The 19527-nt window shown below is 32.6% G+C and overlaps 1 protein-coding gene across 1 annotated transcript in view; it reads right to left on the reverse strand.

The window, feature by feature from the left end:
* Window positions 1-4490: 4490 nt before the first annotated feature.
* The window catches only part of ERGIC2 (ERGIC and golgi 2), a 37096-nt gene continuing 22059 nt past the window's right edge, over window positions 4491-19527 (reverse strand). The window contains exons 8-14 of the mRNA XM_041736145.1: window positions 18996-19091; window positions 14499-14554; window positions 13337-13435; window positions 9448-9545; window positions 6579-6741; window positions 5168-5250; window positions 4491-4999 (exon numbers count right to left, since the gene is read on the reverse strand). Coding sequence (XP_041592079.1) covers window positions 4937-4999; window positions 5168-5250; window positions 6579-6741; window positions 9448-9545; window positions 13337-13435; window positions 14499-14554; window positions 18996-19091 — 658 coding nt within the window. The 3' untranslated portion in view covers window positions 4491-4936. The remainder of the gene's footprint in view (window positions 5000-5167; window positions 5251-6578; window positions 6742-9447; window positions 9546-13336; window positions 13436-14498; window positions 14555-18995; window positions 19092-19527) is intronic.

Consider the following 19527-nt stretch of genomic DNA (forward strand, 5'->3'; position numbering starts at 1 on the left):
TGTTTTCCTCTTCTAGTGTTGTATCTTTAACTGCTGACTATTATGGTAAATCTCCCTCCCCTGAGAAAAAAAGAATCTTCCAAAGAAACTACCAAATGAATATAAATTAACACACATCCATACATAATATTTAACTATGTTCTGACACCGTTAAGAGTTACATTTATAAGCTGAAGCATGTTTTATCTATGGCATTAATGACACAAAGTTCTGTGATGATTATGCGATAAAAATAGGTATCTTATGAAAGAAAATCCCTAATTATTTTATATCAAGAACAATTAACAATCATTTGAATGCCTAACACATACAATTACAATGCAGTGAGAATCTTCTACTATTGAGAAAGGGACTGACGGTAAGTACAAAAAGATTTCTATGTTTAAAAAGTTTTGTTCATTCCTATGTTTTTTGCCCACAACATACCTGATACAGTAAATAATATTTCAGAGTTTAAGACAGTCACCACCTAAGCAATTATTAGAAAAAATTGAAGCAGGTGGGCATACAACTCCAGAAAAAAAAAATTTCTTACATAACTTACTAATTTTATACTAACCCAATACCATCACCTCCAGTTAACAGTTCAAAAAGCTGATTTAGAATCTCAGGGTAAATAGACTGATCTGAGAAGAGATCCAAATAGTGTGTTATCTTACAGTGGACATAATAGTTTCCAAAAACATCAGTATTTTTCAAAGTTCACAGGAATCCCATGTGAATTTCCACATGGTTATTTTTCTAGAACTGCAAATCCATTAATTATGTTCTGGAAACATGAACAACTGTCTGTAGTTAAAAGTGATGGTTGTCCCATATGCCCACATAGAGGTATGGGAAAATGTTCACTGCTTAGATTACTTTGTAAAAATATACATTTTTTTTAATTTAATGAAATAAAATTAGCTGGTTTTATGATGTAACTGGCTTGAGAGACAGTGGTGACTTATAGTAGAAATAGTTATGGCAAAGGACACTAGAGTTTTAACAGCTAGAAACCCCTATTCTGGTACACAAAAAATTCAGGTATGAATTGAAATACTGATTCCAACTTGGAGGTATAAACAGGTGGGGAGATGTGAGGTTGGACAACTTGTATCAATTCTACTTTAAAGAAATAAAAAATCTTGTACTACAAGAATTCACCAAGTTCATTTGCAGAACTGCTTGATACAAAAAAAGATTCTCAAGTATTTTATATCAGCTTTAGTATGTAGCTTTCATCAGTGTATCCCCCCACATCTACTGTCTTACCTTAAAGTTATTACACAAAATAGCATAAAATGGGTTATATTTGGAAGTTGTTAATCTAATTCCTTTTGATTAACATCCAATACAATTAGGAGTTGCTAAGACAAAGCTATTTAAATGTTTCACTGACTATAATCTTATATTCAACTCTGTTGACAGTTTTATAGACTTGAGTCAACTATTCAATTTGCATCACTCATTCACTTTTTAATATGAAAATACAAAAGAAATCCACTCTTATACAGTAATTTAACTCCATTTGGAGCAAAAGCAAATGTAACAAAGTGATATTTAAAGATTGCCAGTTTTCCTATAAGGAAAAAAGCAGCTTAAATATGAGGAACTGGGGCTTATTTGGGGATACATGATCATAAAAGGACAAAGAAACTTATATTTGTCATTTTATTTAGAGTCCAAATGTTCGGGATTGAGACACTAAATGAGTCTTTTGTATTCTCTTTTCTCTAAAAATAAAACAAAACAAAACAAAAAAAAGCACAAGAAAACCAAAAAATCCAAGGCAGTTTGTTTCCTACTCCTAAGATAATGCAACATGATATCACTAAAAAATATTTCAAGAGTGGGGGAAAACTACAATAGGAAATACTTGAATATCAATACAGGCATTATACCATAATGTATGAACATATGGTGATCTAGTTTGGATAGTGCTGACAAAGGGTGGACTCACTTTGGCTTGCAGAAGGTTTGCAATAGAGCTCCAAGCAGAAGGGGAGGAAGGACTTAAGTTCAAGGGCATGATGAAATTTTAAAGGTCCTCTGGCTCAAGTTTAGATAACTTTTAAACAATCAAAATTATCCATCTTGAGCTCAAGATTCAAAGTTTTAAATTTTGAAGCAGACAAGTTCCATATAAATTTTACTTTCTGGTACCCAAATCAGTAACCCACAACATAAAAAAAGACAGGTTGCATAAAATATCCCTACTGATACCATTAAAAAATTAGACCTTAGTCATTCATTTATGAATTCCAAAGTTAAGTTTGCATTAAAGATTGAGAACTTTACTTGCATTAGTAATTTTACTATGAAAATTCAGTGTTCTCTATCATAAAATGTATTTGAGAAAAATGTGATACTAATGGTCTAAATTGAGAATTAGAAGTAATTTTGTAATTATAATACTGGGTTAATCTTTTCCCAAGAGGTAGTCTGTATTGTACAAATACTGCAGCAGAGAATTATTCACCTAAATATTTTATCTCTTTTTATAGGCCAAAGTATACAAAACACAGTTAAAAAAAAAAAAAAAACTTTCATGTAAGTTGAAGTTTCAACTTTTAAAATATTTAGGCTGGAATATATAAATATTATGAATACCCTAATAAAATGAAAAAGGACTGAGTAATAAAGTTGGGTAGCCTCTCCGAGGCACAAGCCAAAGCTCCATAATAGGTATGTCAGTACACTGTTCCCTGCAATGGAAAAGAAACACTTGGCAAGATCAGAAACTCCTAACTGATCCTAATATGCAGGCATACTTCATCATTCACCATCCAAAAGGCTGGTCAAAATCTTACTACTTTGATGGCCAAAAATCTGTCTTTGACTATTTGAGGAATTTCAGGTAAAAAGCTTTCTTAACTATTAAGGTATAAATCAATGGCAAAGCAGGATTTGGCTTTAAAGAAATTCCTTTTATAGTCAGCTTTAATGGGACAGATAAATTACATTAAAATTTTAATAAGGTATTTGGAAAACATGGGAACAATTAAAAATCATATGTAAGCAAGCACCAAAATAATTTTAAAATCCTTTTAAAGATACTTAATTGCTAAAATCTTAACTGAAAGAAAATAATTTTAAATCAATATTGTTTTACCTCCCTTAAAAAAAACAAAACACCTTGAATGAACTTTCTGGAAAGCAGATTCACAGAACCAAGATTCAGTCTAAAATAGCTAAAATTCTAAGTAAAATTCCTTCTGAGAGATGTTCTATTAGTTCCTAGTCTAACTTCATTGGAAACAGTATTTGAAATAAATCAATAACAGAGAAGGCTCATTGATTTTTTGGAGTTTTCTGGAATCCAAAATCTTTCAGAGCATGTTACATCATCTGTGTTAATCAGTCAACTTAATAGCTTTTAATAGTAAAGTATATATTTTAAACAATAATGCTTTTATTTCCTTCAGAGTGCCATTCACCATAAGCTTTTAATTCAAAGCAGTTTCATTAGTATTTATCCTTTTCTTCATTGACATTATCTGTACCAACTATTTCCAAGGAAACATTTTTTCATCTTTAAAACAAAAAATCCATTTGTAAAGCTGTAATTTGTGACATACTATCTCCAAAACCTACCATTTTAAATCCAGTCTTTTAGTCTTATCTTTGTCACTTACCTGGAATTTTACTTCCCCATTTCTCCAAAGGACTTAAATCATTGGGGACTGGTAGTCATTCTACTATCATTAAGTATTATAAAAGGAAAACTGATGTTGGTACATGTATTCCAAATACAGTTTTTAATGGCACCTGAGCAATATCTCCCTCTCATTATTTTTAGTCTTTCAAAGTCTGGAAATTTAAAATTAATCCTTAATTAGTAAGAAAGCTACAACAACACAATCTAATATCAAAATGAATCACATTCAGGACACTCTGAATGCAGACACTCATAATCCAGTTTTACAGCTTAACGGACATTGTTTAATGATAATCTCTCAGATCTGACATGATCTTGCCTTATGTAAGTATTTGCCTCATGTTTCTACTTTATGTAAAGTTACCCTGTTGCCCTTCACCCAAACATGTATAAAATATTCTACTTTTAATACTTTACAAACTGATAATTTTCATCACCATTAGTGGACCTTTTTATTACTCACCTCCCTCTACCAAAGTATACCAATAATATAAGGGTCAGACAAGAAAATTTAGCATCTTTTTAAAAAATGTGCTTTCTTCTCCCTGTTTAAGTGCCCACTATACAGTTTGTGAATGCTACCTTTGTTACATATTATATAGCACCTACGTACTCTGCCCCTGTAAGAATTCACCTTAGTCTTCCACGACCTTGCCTTGTACAGTCAGAAAAAGCCAATAGCCAGAGTTTAAAGAAAAGCAGTTACCTTCCTCAGACCAAATTATTAGATAAATGGCCTTGTCATTATGGCTTAACATTGATATGGCTATAGCATAGGGACCCATCCCTATATTCCTTTATTAACAGTGTGACCTGACCACAACTTTTTAAAGTCTAGACTAGTTTTCCATATGTTTTACATATTTTATTCTGATATATCTTTTAAAAACAGAAGGACGCAAACATTTGCACTTATCAATGCCTTTTTCTTTAGATGTGGTTTGACTTCTTTCCTTCAGGTTCTTTGCCACCAAGAAGCAAGCTCTGATTTCAATACTGCCCATTCGCTATGAAAATATCAGACGGGGTCATCTCCAGTTGGGCTTATTCACTGATTAGCTGCAACACTCCAGTTGGGCTTATTCACTGATTAGCTGCATAATTTCTTCTAGGACAACGTAACAGACACAACATATACGGGATTTCAGTTTGGGTTATCTTTCTTTTTTTTTCCCTAGGTGTGATTCCCACTTCTCATTCATATTTTCTTTTCTTTGAATATATTGCACAATATTTTATTATTAAAAAAGGTTTTATGTCTCAGGCAAAAAGTTTATCTCCTTCACTCAGGAGGTGCTAATGTGTATTATTCTCTAAAAGAGGTAAGTGGTTGTCTGTGTGGCCATCCTCAAAGGGGACCTAGGAAGAAGAAAAGACCAAAGCATTAGTTGTATTCCTTACACTATTCCCTCTAAACACAATGCTTTATTTTGGGCAATTTCTTTTGAAGCACCAAAAGCTACTGTTTAGATTTAACAATGATACTATGATTTAGAGATCAGCACCATTTGATACTGTAGCACTTACAGAACTGACAGGTTTGTAGGATCCAAGTCTGAAACGACAGTAAATTATCTCAACTATAAATTTCCCAATTCCATGTAACATGCCTGTAATAAAAAATAAGTTTTTTTAAATTAAATGATGCTTTTAATGAAATCATTTCCTAAATTAATTATTTCAAATTGTTACATAAGAATAAAAAATTTCACTAATTATAATAGAATAGATTAAGAAAGGAAACAAAGCAGTTTGCCTTATTCATTTCCATGGTTAAAAATAACCAAACAGGGGTGCCTGGGTGGCTTAGTCAGTTAAGCATCTGCCTTCGGTTCAGGTCATGATCCCGGGATGCTGGGATCAACCCCATACTGGGCTCCCTGCTAAGCAGGGAGTCTGCTTCTCCCCCCACCTCTGCTCTGTGTCCTTGGATGCTCTCTCTCCCTCTTTTACTCTCTCTCCTCCATGCAAATAAATGAAATCTTTAAAAAAAAAAAAAAAAAAGACGGTTAAATTTTAAAACAGATTTCTTTTCAAAATCACAAGGCCACATAATTCATGATCTTGACAAAGCAATCTTTTCAAGGGTGCTTTATATGTCTCACACATGCCATTTTGAAAAATAAATAGTATCAGTGCCATGAATTTAGACAAATTTAAATAAGGTAGTAAGGAAGTCTTTCAAAGCTGTATATAGACTATACAGCTCCATGTAATACTGAATAGGGGTTGGGGATAGAGAAGGAACAGTTTCCTTTCTTTATCTATTGTACTCAAATCTTCATGATTACTATTCTGCAAATTACCTTTGAGAGAATCTCATAAACTCAGCACAAAAAAAAAAAAAAAAAAAAAAAAAAAACATAAAAACAGTATTGACTGAAAATTCTGGTTGCACATGTTGCATAGTTCAAAGTACCATTAGATGTGATTTTACATATTGTACAGTTAAAAATACCTTAAATGAAAAAGAAAATTTACATTCAAGTGTCTACTATTTATAGACATTTTCTCATCTAATCCTACAACACACTTGTAAGTTAGGTATAATTATTATTTCCATTTTTATAGATGAGGAAACAATTTCTTTTTTTTTATTATTTTTTTTAATTTTTTTTTATTTTTTTGGAAACAATTTCAAAAAAGGTAGACGACCTATATTACCACATAAATGGCAGAACTTGGATTGAATTCTAGGATCTTTCTAGCTCATTAAGTAATCTCCCTTAAATCACTGAATGTAAATGTAGTGACCTTAGCTATATTCAATGCTTAATACAATTTTGGAGATTTGGAATTAAATCTTACAGAAAAAAATTCTTTAAATATCAAAATATGGGAATGTATGTATATATTTCTTGCTCCTGCTAAGTAAAACCATCTTAATTTCAGTAATACTTTTAGAAATTAGACAAAAAAAAAAAGAATGAATCTTAACCTGTTGTTGAAAAGATTCCTCCAACAATACCACAGAGTCTTACAAAAAACTGCCAGAAAGGCATATGCTCCTCAGTAACTGTTACCATAAGAGAACTGAGATCATATTTCATAAATATCCCAGAGACTCCATGGCTGCCTGCAGCATGGTTAATGACACGTTCCTAAAAGGAAGAAGAGAGACAGGAGAAGGAGAAAAATGGGATTCACATCATCTGGTTACTTGTACAATCAATATGAAGCCCTACAGTCCAGCTGTACGAGAGGAGTATCTAAATCTCTTTACGAACTGCCTTACTAGACTAAGCTCTTCAGAGACAATCAAATTATTCTGTATTCTTTGTCTGATGAGATTCTAAGGAAATCAAAAGAGCAGAGTCATTCTTTCCTATTTTCTCAAAAAGGTCACTTTACATACAAGTGTTCTACGGAGCTCAAGAGCTTACAACTATATGGCATCTTCATTGACCAAATCCATAAAAACTAAGTTCATATTTTAATATACTTTCTGTAACAATTCTTTGCTAAGAATTTACAAAATAATTATATTTATTTCCTGTCATTTAAATTATCAAACTTAGAAACAATTTCACTTTCTGTTGTTCATTTTATTTAAACTATATGAAATATGATACAAGAAGAAAAGAGAAAGGACTCATTTGAAAGTTATCAAATTTGGGCAGCCCAGGTGGCTCAGCGGTTTAGCACCGCCTTCAGCCCAGGGCCTGATCCTGGAGACCAGGGATCGAGTCCCACGTCAGGTTCCCTGCTTCTCCCTCTGCCTGTGTCTCTGCCTCTCTTTCTCTGTTTCTCATGAATAAATAAATATAAAATATTAAAAAAAGAAGTTATCAAATTTAAGCTATCGGTTTAGTTTTTAAAGGAAGTTTTCTCTTAAAATGAATGCAGCTAAAATCATAAACCTACCATAATGTGTAGACTGCATAAGAAAATACTCTATTTCATTCCATCCTGTTTACACTTCAAAAGTCAACTTTGCAAACCATCTAATAAATTTCTTTTATAGCTTGAAAAATATGCTACCACAGTCCTTTGCTGACTTTTGTCATAACAGTCCCTTACCTATTTTTATTAAGCTATAAACTGCAAGCTGTAGCTATACAAATAACAAGGGAAATTAAAACAATTTCATGTGGGGCATACAAAACCCTTCCCTGATCAGAACAGAGCCTTATAAGCCATGATCAAGTTTCCAATACAATGACTTCATCTCAAGGTTCTGATATGTTCAATATCATACCACAATTATGTTGTCATCATCAATATAGATGGAAGCTATTTCAAGGATCAGGAGGTTTATGTAACAAAAAACTAATAATGATTCACTTTGGGTTCCAGAACCAATGAAAGCCAGCTCCTCCTCTTCCCCATGCCCCTCATTCCCCACTTAACAAACCTAGTTACTCCACTGTTTTGTTTTTTTTTTACAACTATTTTAGTTACCCCATCAGCACAAACATACTATGCAAAGGTCAAATGCTCTGAGATTAGATATATTTTTAATATAATTTTGTTGTTTGAAATACATCCTGGAGATGATTTCATTATCAGTATATAGATACCTTTCTCTCTTTTATTGAAAGTTGTATGTTCCTCCATTGTATGCATGTACCATTTGAGTTGTTTATAATCTTCTAGTATTACAAATAACAGTGAATTCAGTGAATGGAGTGAATAGCCTCATACATATCACTTTTGTATTTTTTCCACTATATCCTCAGATTCAGTTTCTAGAAGTGAGATTGCTGGGTCAAAGAGTAAATGCATATGTCATTTTGCAGATACTGTTAAACTCTCTTCCACAGAGACCATGTTGTTTTGCATTACCATAGTAATGTATTATGTGCATATTTTCCCCAAAGCTTTGCCACTATAGAGACTGCCTAAAGTTCAGGTGTTGTCAATCTTAGTGAAAAATGTTATCATTCCATCCCTAAAGAAATGCTGAAAAACACAATATATACTTGCATATCTTTTACCTAGTTTTTCTCTTTCTGTACACACACACACACACACACACACACCCTTGATTTTTCACACTGAATCATTTGAAAGTCACTCCTAAAAACTTCAGTATTTAATCTCCTGAGGATAAAGGAAATTCTACAATTATTGAGGACACAGTCATCATAAATTGTAAGGCTATCAAAAGAAAACTCCACATGGAGGAAGTAAATTTTTAAAAGCACTTATATTTTACCTTGGGATTCTTCTGGATATTCATATTTGAATATTCACCATTCTTAAACAATAATAAGAAAACATGAACCCAGAATGAGAAGTCTGTTAAACTGTTCAATTTTAAAGCTCTGTTCCTCATATTTATAAGGCCACTCCACTCTGAGATTGCAGAATGTTTGTCCTCTTAATTAGATGAATAAAAAGCACTAATTTAGGAAGGCAAATCTTCTAGGTCTGCTCTCTGAGCCACGAGAACCATGTATGCCCCAGGGTAGGTACATTAATTAAAAAATAAATAACAGAAATCAGAGTGTCCACTGGCAGGTAAGAATTAATTATACCAATACAATAGGAAATATTACAAAATAAGGATATTAAAAATAAAAGCATTAATACCATAATAGTTTAATAATACTTTGTTTAAATTGAATAGAAGACATTCCAGATTTTTAAAATCTTTTCTTGCTCTAAAGCATACTAATATCCATTTCTAATATTTACTTCATTGGCTTGAAATAAAATGTTAATGCATTTCAAAGCTTTCACAAATTTTAAATGGGGGAGGGCACCAACTCTAACCTTATTTTGTAGCAGAACTATAAAATGCTAAAAAAAAAAAAAGAAAAGAAAAGAAAAAAAAAACTTTTTATCTGTTGGATTCAACTTACCCTTTCTGTCACAGAAAACTGATGGGTGTCTGCTGAAATTTTATATGTATGTAGTTTTGTTGGCACAACTGTAATAAAATACTGGAACATCTGGTTGTCTAGAATAAAAACAAAATGTGTTTTTTTCCCAATCAATCCAATAGTAACAAATACTACTGCCAAATACGCCCTCCTCCTATTAAATGCACTTAACTTGAAATTTAATGCTACTTATTACTTAGTGTTTAAGAATAACAACAACAATTAAAAGAATCAATGAAAGCAGTATATTCATACGTGGTAAATAAGCTCTCAATAAACATAAAATATTTACATATACACATCTATTAGAAGATGTTTAAAAAATGAACTAGTCATTAGGTATCCTTTATAACATTATCACCCTTTTATCAAATGTGAAAAAATAACATTTCTTTATAGTACAGAAACTAGTAAGAATAAAATTATAATCACAAGACATATTTTCATTTTCTAGTAATATCTTAAGAATTATAAATAAACCAAAATTGAATTAGCCAGCCTTTGGATATATACAAGGAATTGATACGACAGGAGGAGATAATGAACAAACCTACTCACTGTCGGTCTGAGATTACTGCATAGTCAAAAAGATCCTATTTATAGTATTTAGGCATTTTTAGGTTTAATACAGTCATAAATACCACTATATTACTAATCATTAATTAACCTTAAACAGGTAACTGTTCACGTTATACAAGACGTGTTCATTGTCAAGGTCTATATTCTAGAAAATTTAGAATTAGATCTATCTGTAGTTTCAATCAGGTAAATAATAGGGCCTCATTATATCTGACATGAAAACAGATGTACTTCATACAGCATAATAACTGTCTACAGAAACTGTGTACAGGAATAAAATACACCAATTTTAAATGTATGGTCTGATAAATTTTGACAATTGCATTTGCCCACATGGTCACCACCAATCAAAATATAAAACATTTTTACCACCTCAAAAAGTTCCTCCATACCCCTTTGCAGTCAATCCCCTTCTTCGATCTCTGACCCTAGGCCAACCACTAACCTACCCTCTATCACCACAGATTAGTTTTGTCTATCCTAGAACTTTATATAAATAGTAGACAGTATGTATTTTTGTGTGTCTATCTTCTTTTGCTCAACTTTAATGAATTTTTATTTCCATCAGTTCAATTTCTCTGTCTCTTAGTGTGACTCAGAACAGGGGAGGGAAGGGTAAACTGGAGATAGGAGGGAAAGTTAAGAGTAATGGCGTCTTCGAACACTAACATTAAACAAGTTTCTAATAAAATAAAACCTGTTTCAACTTCACCACTTATTTCACCCACCACTTGTACCAATATAACTTTCAAAAACATAAACAGTATTTGACTAGTTCTTCTATATAATAGCCTAAATATTATCACAGATAATACTAGAGTAGAAAGTATCCACTTTGTCCACCACCGATAGATGACTTTTAATTGTAGATAGATGGTCTTCAGTTTCATCCTTTGAGTCATTCTTTGATACAAGGCGAATTGCTCTATTTATGCCTAGTTTTGAGGTGTTTTACAAATAAACTCTATTGTGTTATAAACAGAGGGAGTGAGCTGGAAGTGCTAGGAGAAAAAGGCGTTTAAATCTTCAGTATTAATGACAAAAAGATGAAATTGAGAGCAGTGAGGCAATAATAATCTCTGCTGTACACATGGGTGGGATAATCACTTGGGAGAAACATGATGGATAAGGGAATCTTACAACATGTGAGGAGTGAAATATAATGAATAATAACCAAAGAGTCAAAGAAAAATGACCGGAAAAACTGGAAAGCATTTAAGCTGTGGTCAGAGAACTACTAAAGACCAATTTGTCAATGTTAATTCAAGAAAAGTCTATAAATTTGTTAAATAATTTAATGGCCAGGTTGGGGAAAGCGGGGAGGGGGCAGCAGACGATGTTGAATGAAATTTTGTTGCAAGCCACAAATTGTTCCAAAGGAGTGGGTCTATCCAAATTGGTAGTACAGCATTCAAGATATAAGTACTATGGGGCAGCCCGGGTGGCTCAGCGGTTTAGCGCCACCTTCAGCCCAAGGCCTGATCCTGGAGACCCAGATTCGAGTCCCATGTCAGGCTCCCTGCATGGGACCTGCTCCTCCCTCTGCCTGTGTCTCTGCCTCACTCTGTGTCTCTCATGAATGAATGAATGAATGAATGAATGAATGAATGAATAAATAAATCTTTAAAAAAAAAAGATATAAGTACCACGTAATCCCCTCAAAACTTCTGAGGGAACATAAAGGAGGGAGTGCGTTACCTGACACAACAGATCTGTAATGCTGATTTTCCTTTTTTTAAAAAAAGAAGCCCAATAAGATATATATTAGTAAGGAGAAGAGTACACCTGCTTTAAAGCTTTGAATAACCTACTGACACTCATCTAGTGACATTTTATAACATAACTCTAAATATCTCTTAGTCTTTATGAATTTAGGAACAAGAAAATTCAAAAAGAGCCTTTTGAAAATTAATGTGTTTATATTTCTGTTTCTATACAAAAATTTGAAGTAATTTTAGCATCCTGAAACAAAGTATTAACCAACATGTTTTCACAATGATTGCCTCATATGTATTTCTGTATACAATGAACGTACAAATAAAGATGAGATTATGTACTGAATAAAGCTTATGATTCTCTCAGAATGCTTCTACTAACACATTTCCAAATATAGAATATTCAGGTTTCTCTAAGTGAAGCATTTCTGTACAAACATAAAATACTTAGGAACGTAACTCAGGGGACACCTGGGTGGCTCAGTGGTTGAGTGTCTGCCTTTGGCTCAGGGCGCGATCCCAGGGTTCCAGGATCGAGTCCTGCATTGGGCTCCCTGTAGGGAGCCTGCTTCTCCCTCTGCCTATATGTCTCTGCCTCTCTAAGTATCTTTCATGAATAAATAAATAAAATCATTTAAAAAAAAGGAATGTAACTCAGTATTCTAAGTAAAACATCTTTGATGTATCTGATTATAAGCTATGCTAAAAGAGTAAAAATATGGAAAAGAATATTAATTATTTTAATAAAAAATGAAATCCTTAATTAGTTTTGCAAAAACTAGAATTCCTAGTAGCACAGGAAGCTTTACATGTCCTTAAAAGGTCTTATGGGGGAACATATCATACAGTAGGACTATTTTAGTAAAGGGAAAAGCAATCAAAAACCTTCAAGAAACACAAGATAGATTATTTGTTATAAAATTAAAAAAATAATCCATCCATATTTGGATAAACCAAAATTTTAAATGGAATAGAAGGTTAAAACAGTAACAGAAGCTATCTATGCTATAATGTACTACTTCTGACTATGTTAATAACCAAACTATTCTAGAATAACTCTAGATTTCTGATGTCTGTAAAATTCCCCAAAGAGGATTCTAAAATGGTAAATATAAAAATAAAAATAAAATAAAATGGTAAATATGCATTTTAGAACTTTAAATCTATACAAAGAAAAAAATATTTATAATGTTGAAACTTTCTTTAGTGCATATGAGAAAGCAGTTCAGCCCAATTAACACATTAACCTTTCATATATTTCGAGATTTCATATATTTCGAGAGCTTTCAAACTCTATTTTTTTCTGCTTAATTTTTTTATGTCTTTTTTCTCCTGCTTACTTCTGACTCTAATTTCTTTTGTTCTTATGGCTCATTTTTTAATACATAAATTTTATCCACTAGTAGGAAATTCTCTCTATATATACATTTCCACATAAAATTATCAACCAGTTAATCTACTTAAAGATTTACCTATTTATTTGTCACAAGAGGGTTATTAAAAATGTGTTAATATTAAAGTTATAAAAGCAATTCCCTGCATGCAAATTCCAACAGTAATTATTAAATACTTACGATCTACAGCAATTTTTTCAGTTCCATCCAAAGGATTAATAATTCCTGGAACAACCTCTCCAAAAGACAAATGATCTATTCTGTGAGAAAAGTTGTAAGCTAAAAGGAATAAAATAAAACAAATTAAGTATAGAAATTACATTATTCAAAACTATATGTTACATACTGGTTCACATTCTTACCCAATCTCAAATGAAAATATCTCAAAATCTATAGGTATAATATAGTACTTAAAACTTCATTATTTTGAGAAAATGCATATAAATATGTGGAATTAAATGTATAACAGTAAGTACATTCTAATAAAATGTTATATCTCAAATTTCATAACATACAAATTAACTTCTATAAAATAGTAATCTAATCCTGATAACCAGTAATAATAATAATTAATAATAATAATAATAATAATAATAATAATGGCTTTCCTTGACAAATTATATAGTAACAGGATCGTTAGAACTGGAATGATGTCCATGTAGTCAAATAGTAAAACCCATCGATCAATATATTTTTAATAATTACCATTGCTAAATGTGACAAACTCATGTTTTATGGAATTCATTACTTTTTTTTTGTTCTCTAAAGAAGATCTTTTTTTGTTTGTTTTTTAAAAGATTTTATTATTTATTTGAGAGAGAGAGAGAGAGAGAGCACAGGCAGGGGGCTGAATCCCAGGACCCTGGGATCATGACCTGAACAAAGGCAGTTGCTTGACTGAGCCATCCAGGTGCCCTCCAAAAAGGACTTTAAAAACCAAGTTTTATGACAATCAATACACTAAACTAACTTGAATAATTTTTATATATGCATGTGTGCAGATGTACACTGAAATAAGCTTGAAATATATAGGCCTTTCATTAGCCATAAAAATTAGCAGAGATGTGTACAAAGTGATATAAAGCACACCAAGGCTCTGCTCCCTAACCCTAGCAACTTCTGAGCTATGAATAAATAAAGACAAGTAGTTTAAGGATAAGAGAAAATTGATTAGAGTCAATAAATCTATTCAGTTATTTTCTCCTTTGGATATCCATTTTGCCAACAGCCCACTCTGAAAGCCCTACCTCGCATGTGCACTCAAAACAAAATGAAACAAAACCCCACACACAACACTTTTTTCAATGACCTCTTCATGGAAAAAATTTCAGAAACTGCTTACAGTCATGGTTGACAAGTGCTGCCAAATGTGCATGACCTCGGGGATGTGGAATTGCCCTGAAAAGAGGAAAAAAATATTAAAGTAATAATACCTAAATATATATATAACTAATTAAAACCAGAAAGGGGATCTTTCTTAAGTTACATACCTGTCTTAATGTAAAATAAAAACATATTTGTCCTATGATTTTAAGTAGGTTAAGTCTACTCATTTCAGCCCATGTAATAAACTGAGGGCTGCCAAACTGTTTCTGTGAAGTGCCAGACAGTAAGTATTTTAGGCTTTTGTGGGCCAAGATGCAAAACTGAAAATATTATGTAGGCAGTTATATAAGAAGAGAGAAAATTTTTCAAACTTCTCATAATGACATTCAAAATATAACAGTAATAACTGAGTACTTTTTTGATATAGTTCAGGTATTTTTGCTGGGAGATAACATTTCCCTTAACAAGGGAGGGTTGGTTCATGTTCCCTATTTTCAAAACTGATCACAAAGATTTATCTGTTATGAACTCTAGAATATTTTACATATTTTATCTTTGAAAATATTAATCCATGGGCATATCTTTTAACTGAGTATATTCATTTGCTTGGATAGAACTGTATGAGGTTCCTCTCGTGGTATTTCCTTTGGTGTGTGGTTACATAACACAGATTGGTCACTTGCTAGCTAGCTAGCTAGCTAGCTGTTTGTTTGTTTGTTTATTTATGCATTCATTCATTCATTCATTCATTTGCAATCTAAAGTAGAATTTCCTCAAGTGAATAGTCAAATGGATTTCAAAATGTGGAAATTTCCTTTGCACCTGCATCACGGTCTGAAAACCCTTCAGGAAGTATAGTTTGAGGTTGGAAAATATATACAAGTATAAGAATGCAGATATTGCTTCTTGTCTTACTTTTGACAGTGCAGCCTATCCAAGCATGGAAAGCAAGAAATAACACTTAAAATCATTAGACATTACTTACCACTGAAATAACTCTACCATAATGTTAAGTTTCATATAGAAATGCTGTTTTTGTCTTATAACTTTAGGCTAAATTCATGAAGAAACATTATCCAGTCTGCACCAAACTTAACTTCCAAACCTATTCAGTGTTCAATAAAAATGACTGACAGTAGTTTCCTTATTCAGAAAAATTTCAATCTCAGCCCTAAGCTTAAAAAAAAATCACAAAAAACTAGACAACTGCTAAGTTGTCAAGGTGCTGTGTAGTAGGGCAAGTTAATATATTCAGCCTTTCTTTCTTACAAAAGTTCATGGAAATGACAATATTTATTAAGTCCGTGAGAGCAAATGAAGTTCACCATCACTATCAGTTCAATACATGATAGATTCAAATATGTTCTGTGAAGTACTGCTGATATAACGCATAACCACAAGGTTTTAAACACCTTTCATTTTCACAAGCCTTGAGAATTTACCCACACAAGCCTTTTTCTGCTTCATACATATTTACCACCAGCAACACACCAATGTTCTCTCAATTTCTTTAAAAATATTTTTATCTATAGTTATTCCACGCAGGCTATTTAATCAAATCAAACTCACACTCCTCAAAAAAACAACAAGCAATATTGGTAACCTCCATTCACTCAGCAAGAGCTAAGGAAACCCACTCAGTTATCACCTGCCTTGCTTTTGAATTGAATGTTGGACACTGCTCTCACTATCCTCAGCAGCTAGGGCACTTTTCTTACCAAAAAGCTAATTCTCCAAAGCAAATTTATTTTCTCGAGATGCATTTCTCTGATTGGTGCAAAGACAATCTCATCAAGCTGCCGGTAAGTGGCTTTCGTTTCTTAGCTAAACAATGAGTCATGTGTCTATCGACTTTGGTCACAGTCTCAGTTTCATTTCTTATTTTTATGAAGAAATTCTGCTTGTGCTTGGATATTCCCTTTTAAATTTTTTAATCTTCCTGAGAGTTAGTAATGTTGTGAGGAGTGTTTAGTCTGGTTATATTTACATATCCTATATCCTTTTAGCATAGCTATGGTGTCACTGCATAATAAACATGATGTTTGGAAGTCAAATATGACAAAATAACCCACACTCCACTGTGCCTTAAAAGTACATTTGAAACCCTTATTTCTTTTTCTTTTCTGACAGAGTAATACAATAAAGAAATAAAATGTTGTGGTACACCAATTCACAAGGAATCTGTAACACTGTGGAGTTTTAACTGTTATAATTTGTTGTAATCTGTAGTGCACCAAGTAGCAGTACAAAGTGATGAGTCATATACAGTCTGCCACAGTTACTCAATCCTGGTATTGTAGTGTACAAGTAGCCAGATGCAAACAAACAAACATGACTGTGTTCCAGTAAAACTTTATTTTTGGACACTGAAACCTGAATGTCATGTATTTTTCATGTGTTATGATATATTGTTCCACGTAATTTTCAGTAAAGGAAAGACTGTTTTGAAGGAGGATTGCTAGAAGGAGGCATTTTGGGTTGTCACAATTATTGGGGAGGAGTCACTAACCACCCGTAGTGAACAGCAGCTAGGGAAGCAAGGCATCCTGTAAACACAGTGACAGTTTCACACTCAAAAATACTGTCCAACATCTTGCATGACTTCCAAACACTCTAAGTGGCATTCATGTAGGTGAAAAACCTATGAATAATCATCTGAGTCTAGAATTTAGTTACATAAAAGACTTTGTTGTAGTTTTAATATATATTCAATTTCCTAGGAAATGGAGGGAATAGTATACTTTTTTTGTTTGCAGTATTACAGAGTTGTTCAGCATCAATAGAAATACCATTCATGATATTTGAATGGCCAATACAGGTTTCATTTTGCATATGCGACTGATGTATATCTGATGATTCTACATGCAGCAGCAGGCATCTGGCTACTCCATTACCTTACCTAAGGTACTCATGCTCAAACATCTGAATATTGAAATACATATTATGTAACAAATCATGTTCTTTTTATTTCTCCTTTATGTTACAGCTGAGAATGATACTGTATCTTAGAGGTAACATGAGATCTTCAAAAAAATAAATATGGAACTTGGTAAACATAATACCAAAAATTAGGAGTGGGTTCATAAGATAACCCAGAGATGATGAGGACACGATATGAACCAAATACTTTTCCATCTGGCCTCTCTTATTCATGGCATGAATTATCACATGGAGAGAGAAGTGAAACTGGGAATTAAGGCCATAGTATAGAGGTTTATAACATAATAGTCAAAGTTTCCTTCTTTCAGTTAGTTTGGGAGTAGGATATCATTTACATCCACAGGTATAATAAAATCTTCTAAACTTCTTTGAGCCAACTATTATCTATTGTCTGCATGATACCAAGAAATTCTAAGGTTCCCAGCCATAGAATCAATCCTGGCAACAGTAAGAAAACAACAAAACATGAATGGGACAACAAAGACAAATGTTTGATCTGATCACTGTAAACACTGAAATAATTTTACATAAAAGACTTACACTATTTATCTCTATATTTAACAAAAAAAAAAATTCCAGCAATGATTATTTCCTTCTTCGTGGCCTTTCCCTCAGTCTGAATGCCCTTTCACCTTTATATATAAAATTCCTAATCACTCACTAGTATTCAAAGGTTCTCCTCAATAAAGCCTCTGCTAATGTGCCAGGTGAATCAGATACCCTGTTATACAGTTTTTTATTGGCCGTACTTCTGCTATACAGCTTCAATACAACTATAATTAAATAATTATTAGTGTAATTTTACTGTTCAAAGTTTGGATTCTCTTACAGAATGTCAGCAACATAAAGGCAAAAACCCTCTTTTCTTCATGGTTTCATCTTAGTATCTGGTATGCGCATAGCAAGTTCTCAAAAAATGTCTTTTACAATGAAGAATTGTTGAATGAAGATGGATGGAGAGGGAAGGGAAGGAGGGAGGCAGGAAGAAAGGAAGAGAGTCAGAGAATCATTTACTTATTCAGAAATTTACCAAGTGTTCATATCACATGACAGTTTCTCTGCTGAGTGCTGCTCATGAAGGTAGGTGGTCTTATATTTTTCCTTAACTTTTACCTACTTTATCTCAGGCACTACAAATTTCTAACTACATCAAAATACCTCAAATTAATCAAGGATTACATTTTGATGATGATTATCAAAAGGAAAAACAAAACAAAAACCTGATAGCATCTGCAACAAGAACAAATTAATGAAATGTCTAGGTAAGAGCTGCCTGGCTACTAAAACTTAGCAAAGTAGGTTTTGATTTCTATCAACCTGCAGCTCATTTACTTTAATGTATAAATTATGACATAACTGTTTACTTTTGTTTTGAAGTAGTTGTTAAAGTTAGCAGTCTTCTCTATCCTGAGATCAAAGCCCAGCACACAAGTCTCAAAATATCAAAAACACAGATACACAACATTTTAAGCAGCCCTGTAGTAGTTACATATTATTTGATTAGCAAAGAATTTACTCTTAAACCAAGCTGCCAACTTGTCTAAAGTATTTTCAGTAAGTGAAAAGAACATACTTGCCCACAGTTATGTGAAAATTCCCCGCGACTTTATTGACATAGAGATGACCACGAATTCTGCAAGCATCTGGAGGCTGTGATGAATCATCTTCCCTGTTACATGAGAGGAAGAATTACTTACAGTACACTTAATATAGTCACCATTCTGTGATAGGAAAATGTGTAGAAGGAAAACAACATCCCTAAAAATTGATTTTTAGGTAATGTTCTAAATGTCAAAAGTAGTACAGCAGTTTTTTCAAGTCTACACATTTATAAAAGCTCATACACCTACAAAATGGGAAAATATTATATAATTATATAATGTATATACACAGACATATATCATATTTACACAAATCTAAAATTCCATGGTTCTTCCTATCAGAATTAAGGCCATTTAGAGGAAAACTTAAAAGAATTAGTCCAATAAAAACAAAGTTTTGTAATCTGTCTGACACTTAGGGGACAGAGAAAGACAAGTAAGAATGAGGGAAGGACATGTCATCTAAGTTCAGACAATGACACTTTCATCCTAGCAAATGTAAAA

Source organism: Vulpes lagopus, chromosome 21, assembly GCF_018345385.1.
Source record: "Vulpes lagopus strain Blue_001 chromosome 21, ASM1834538v1, whole genome shotgun sequence".
NCBI classification, from domain to species: Eukaryota; Metazoa; Chordata; class Mammalia; order Carnivora; family Canidae; genus Vulpes; species Vulpes lagopus.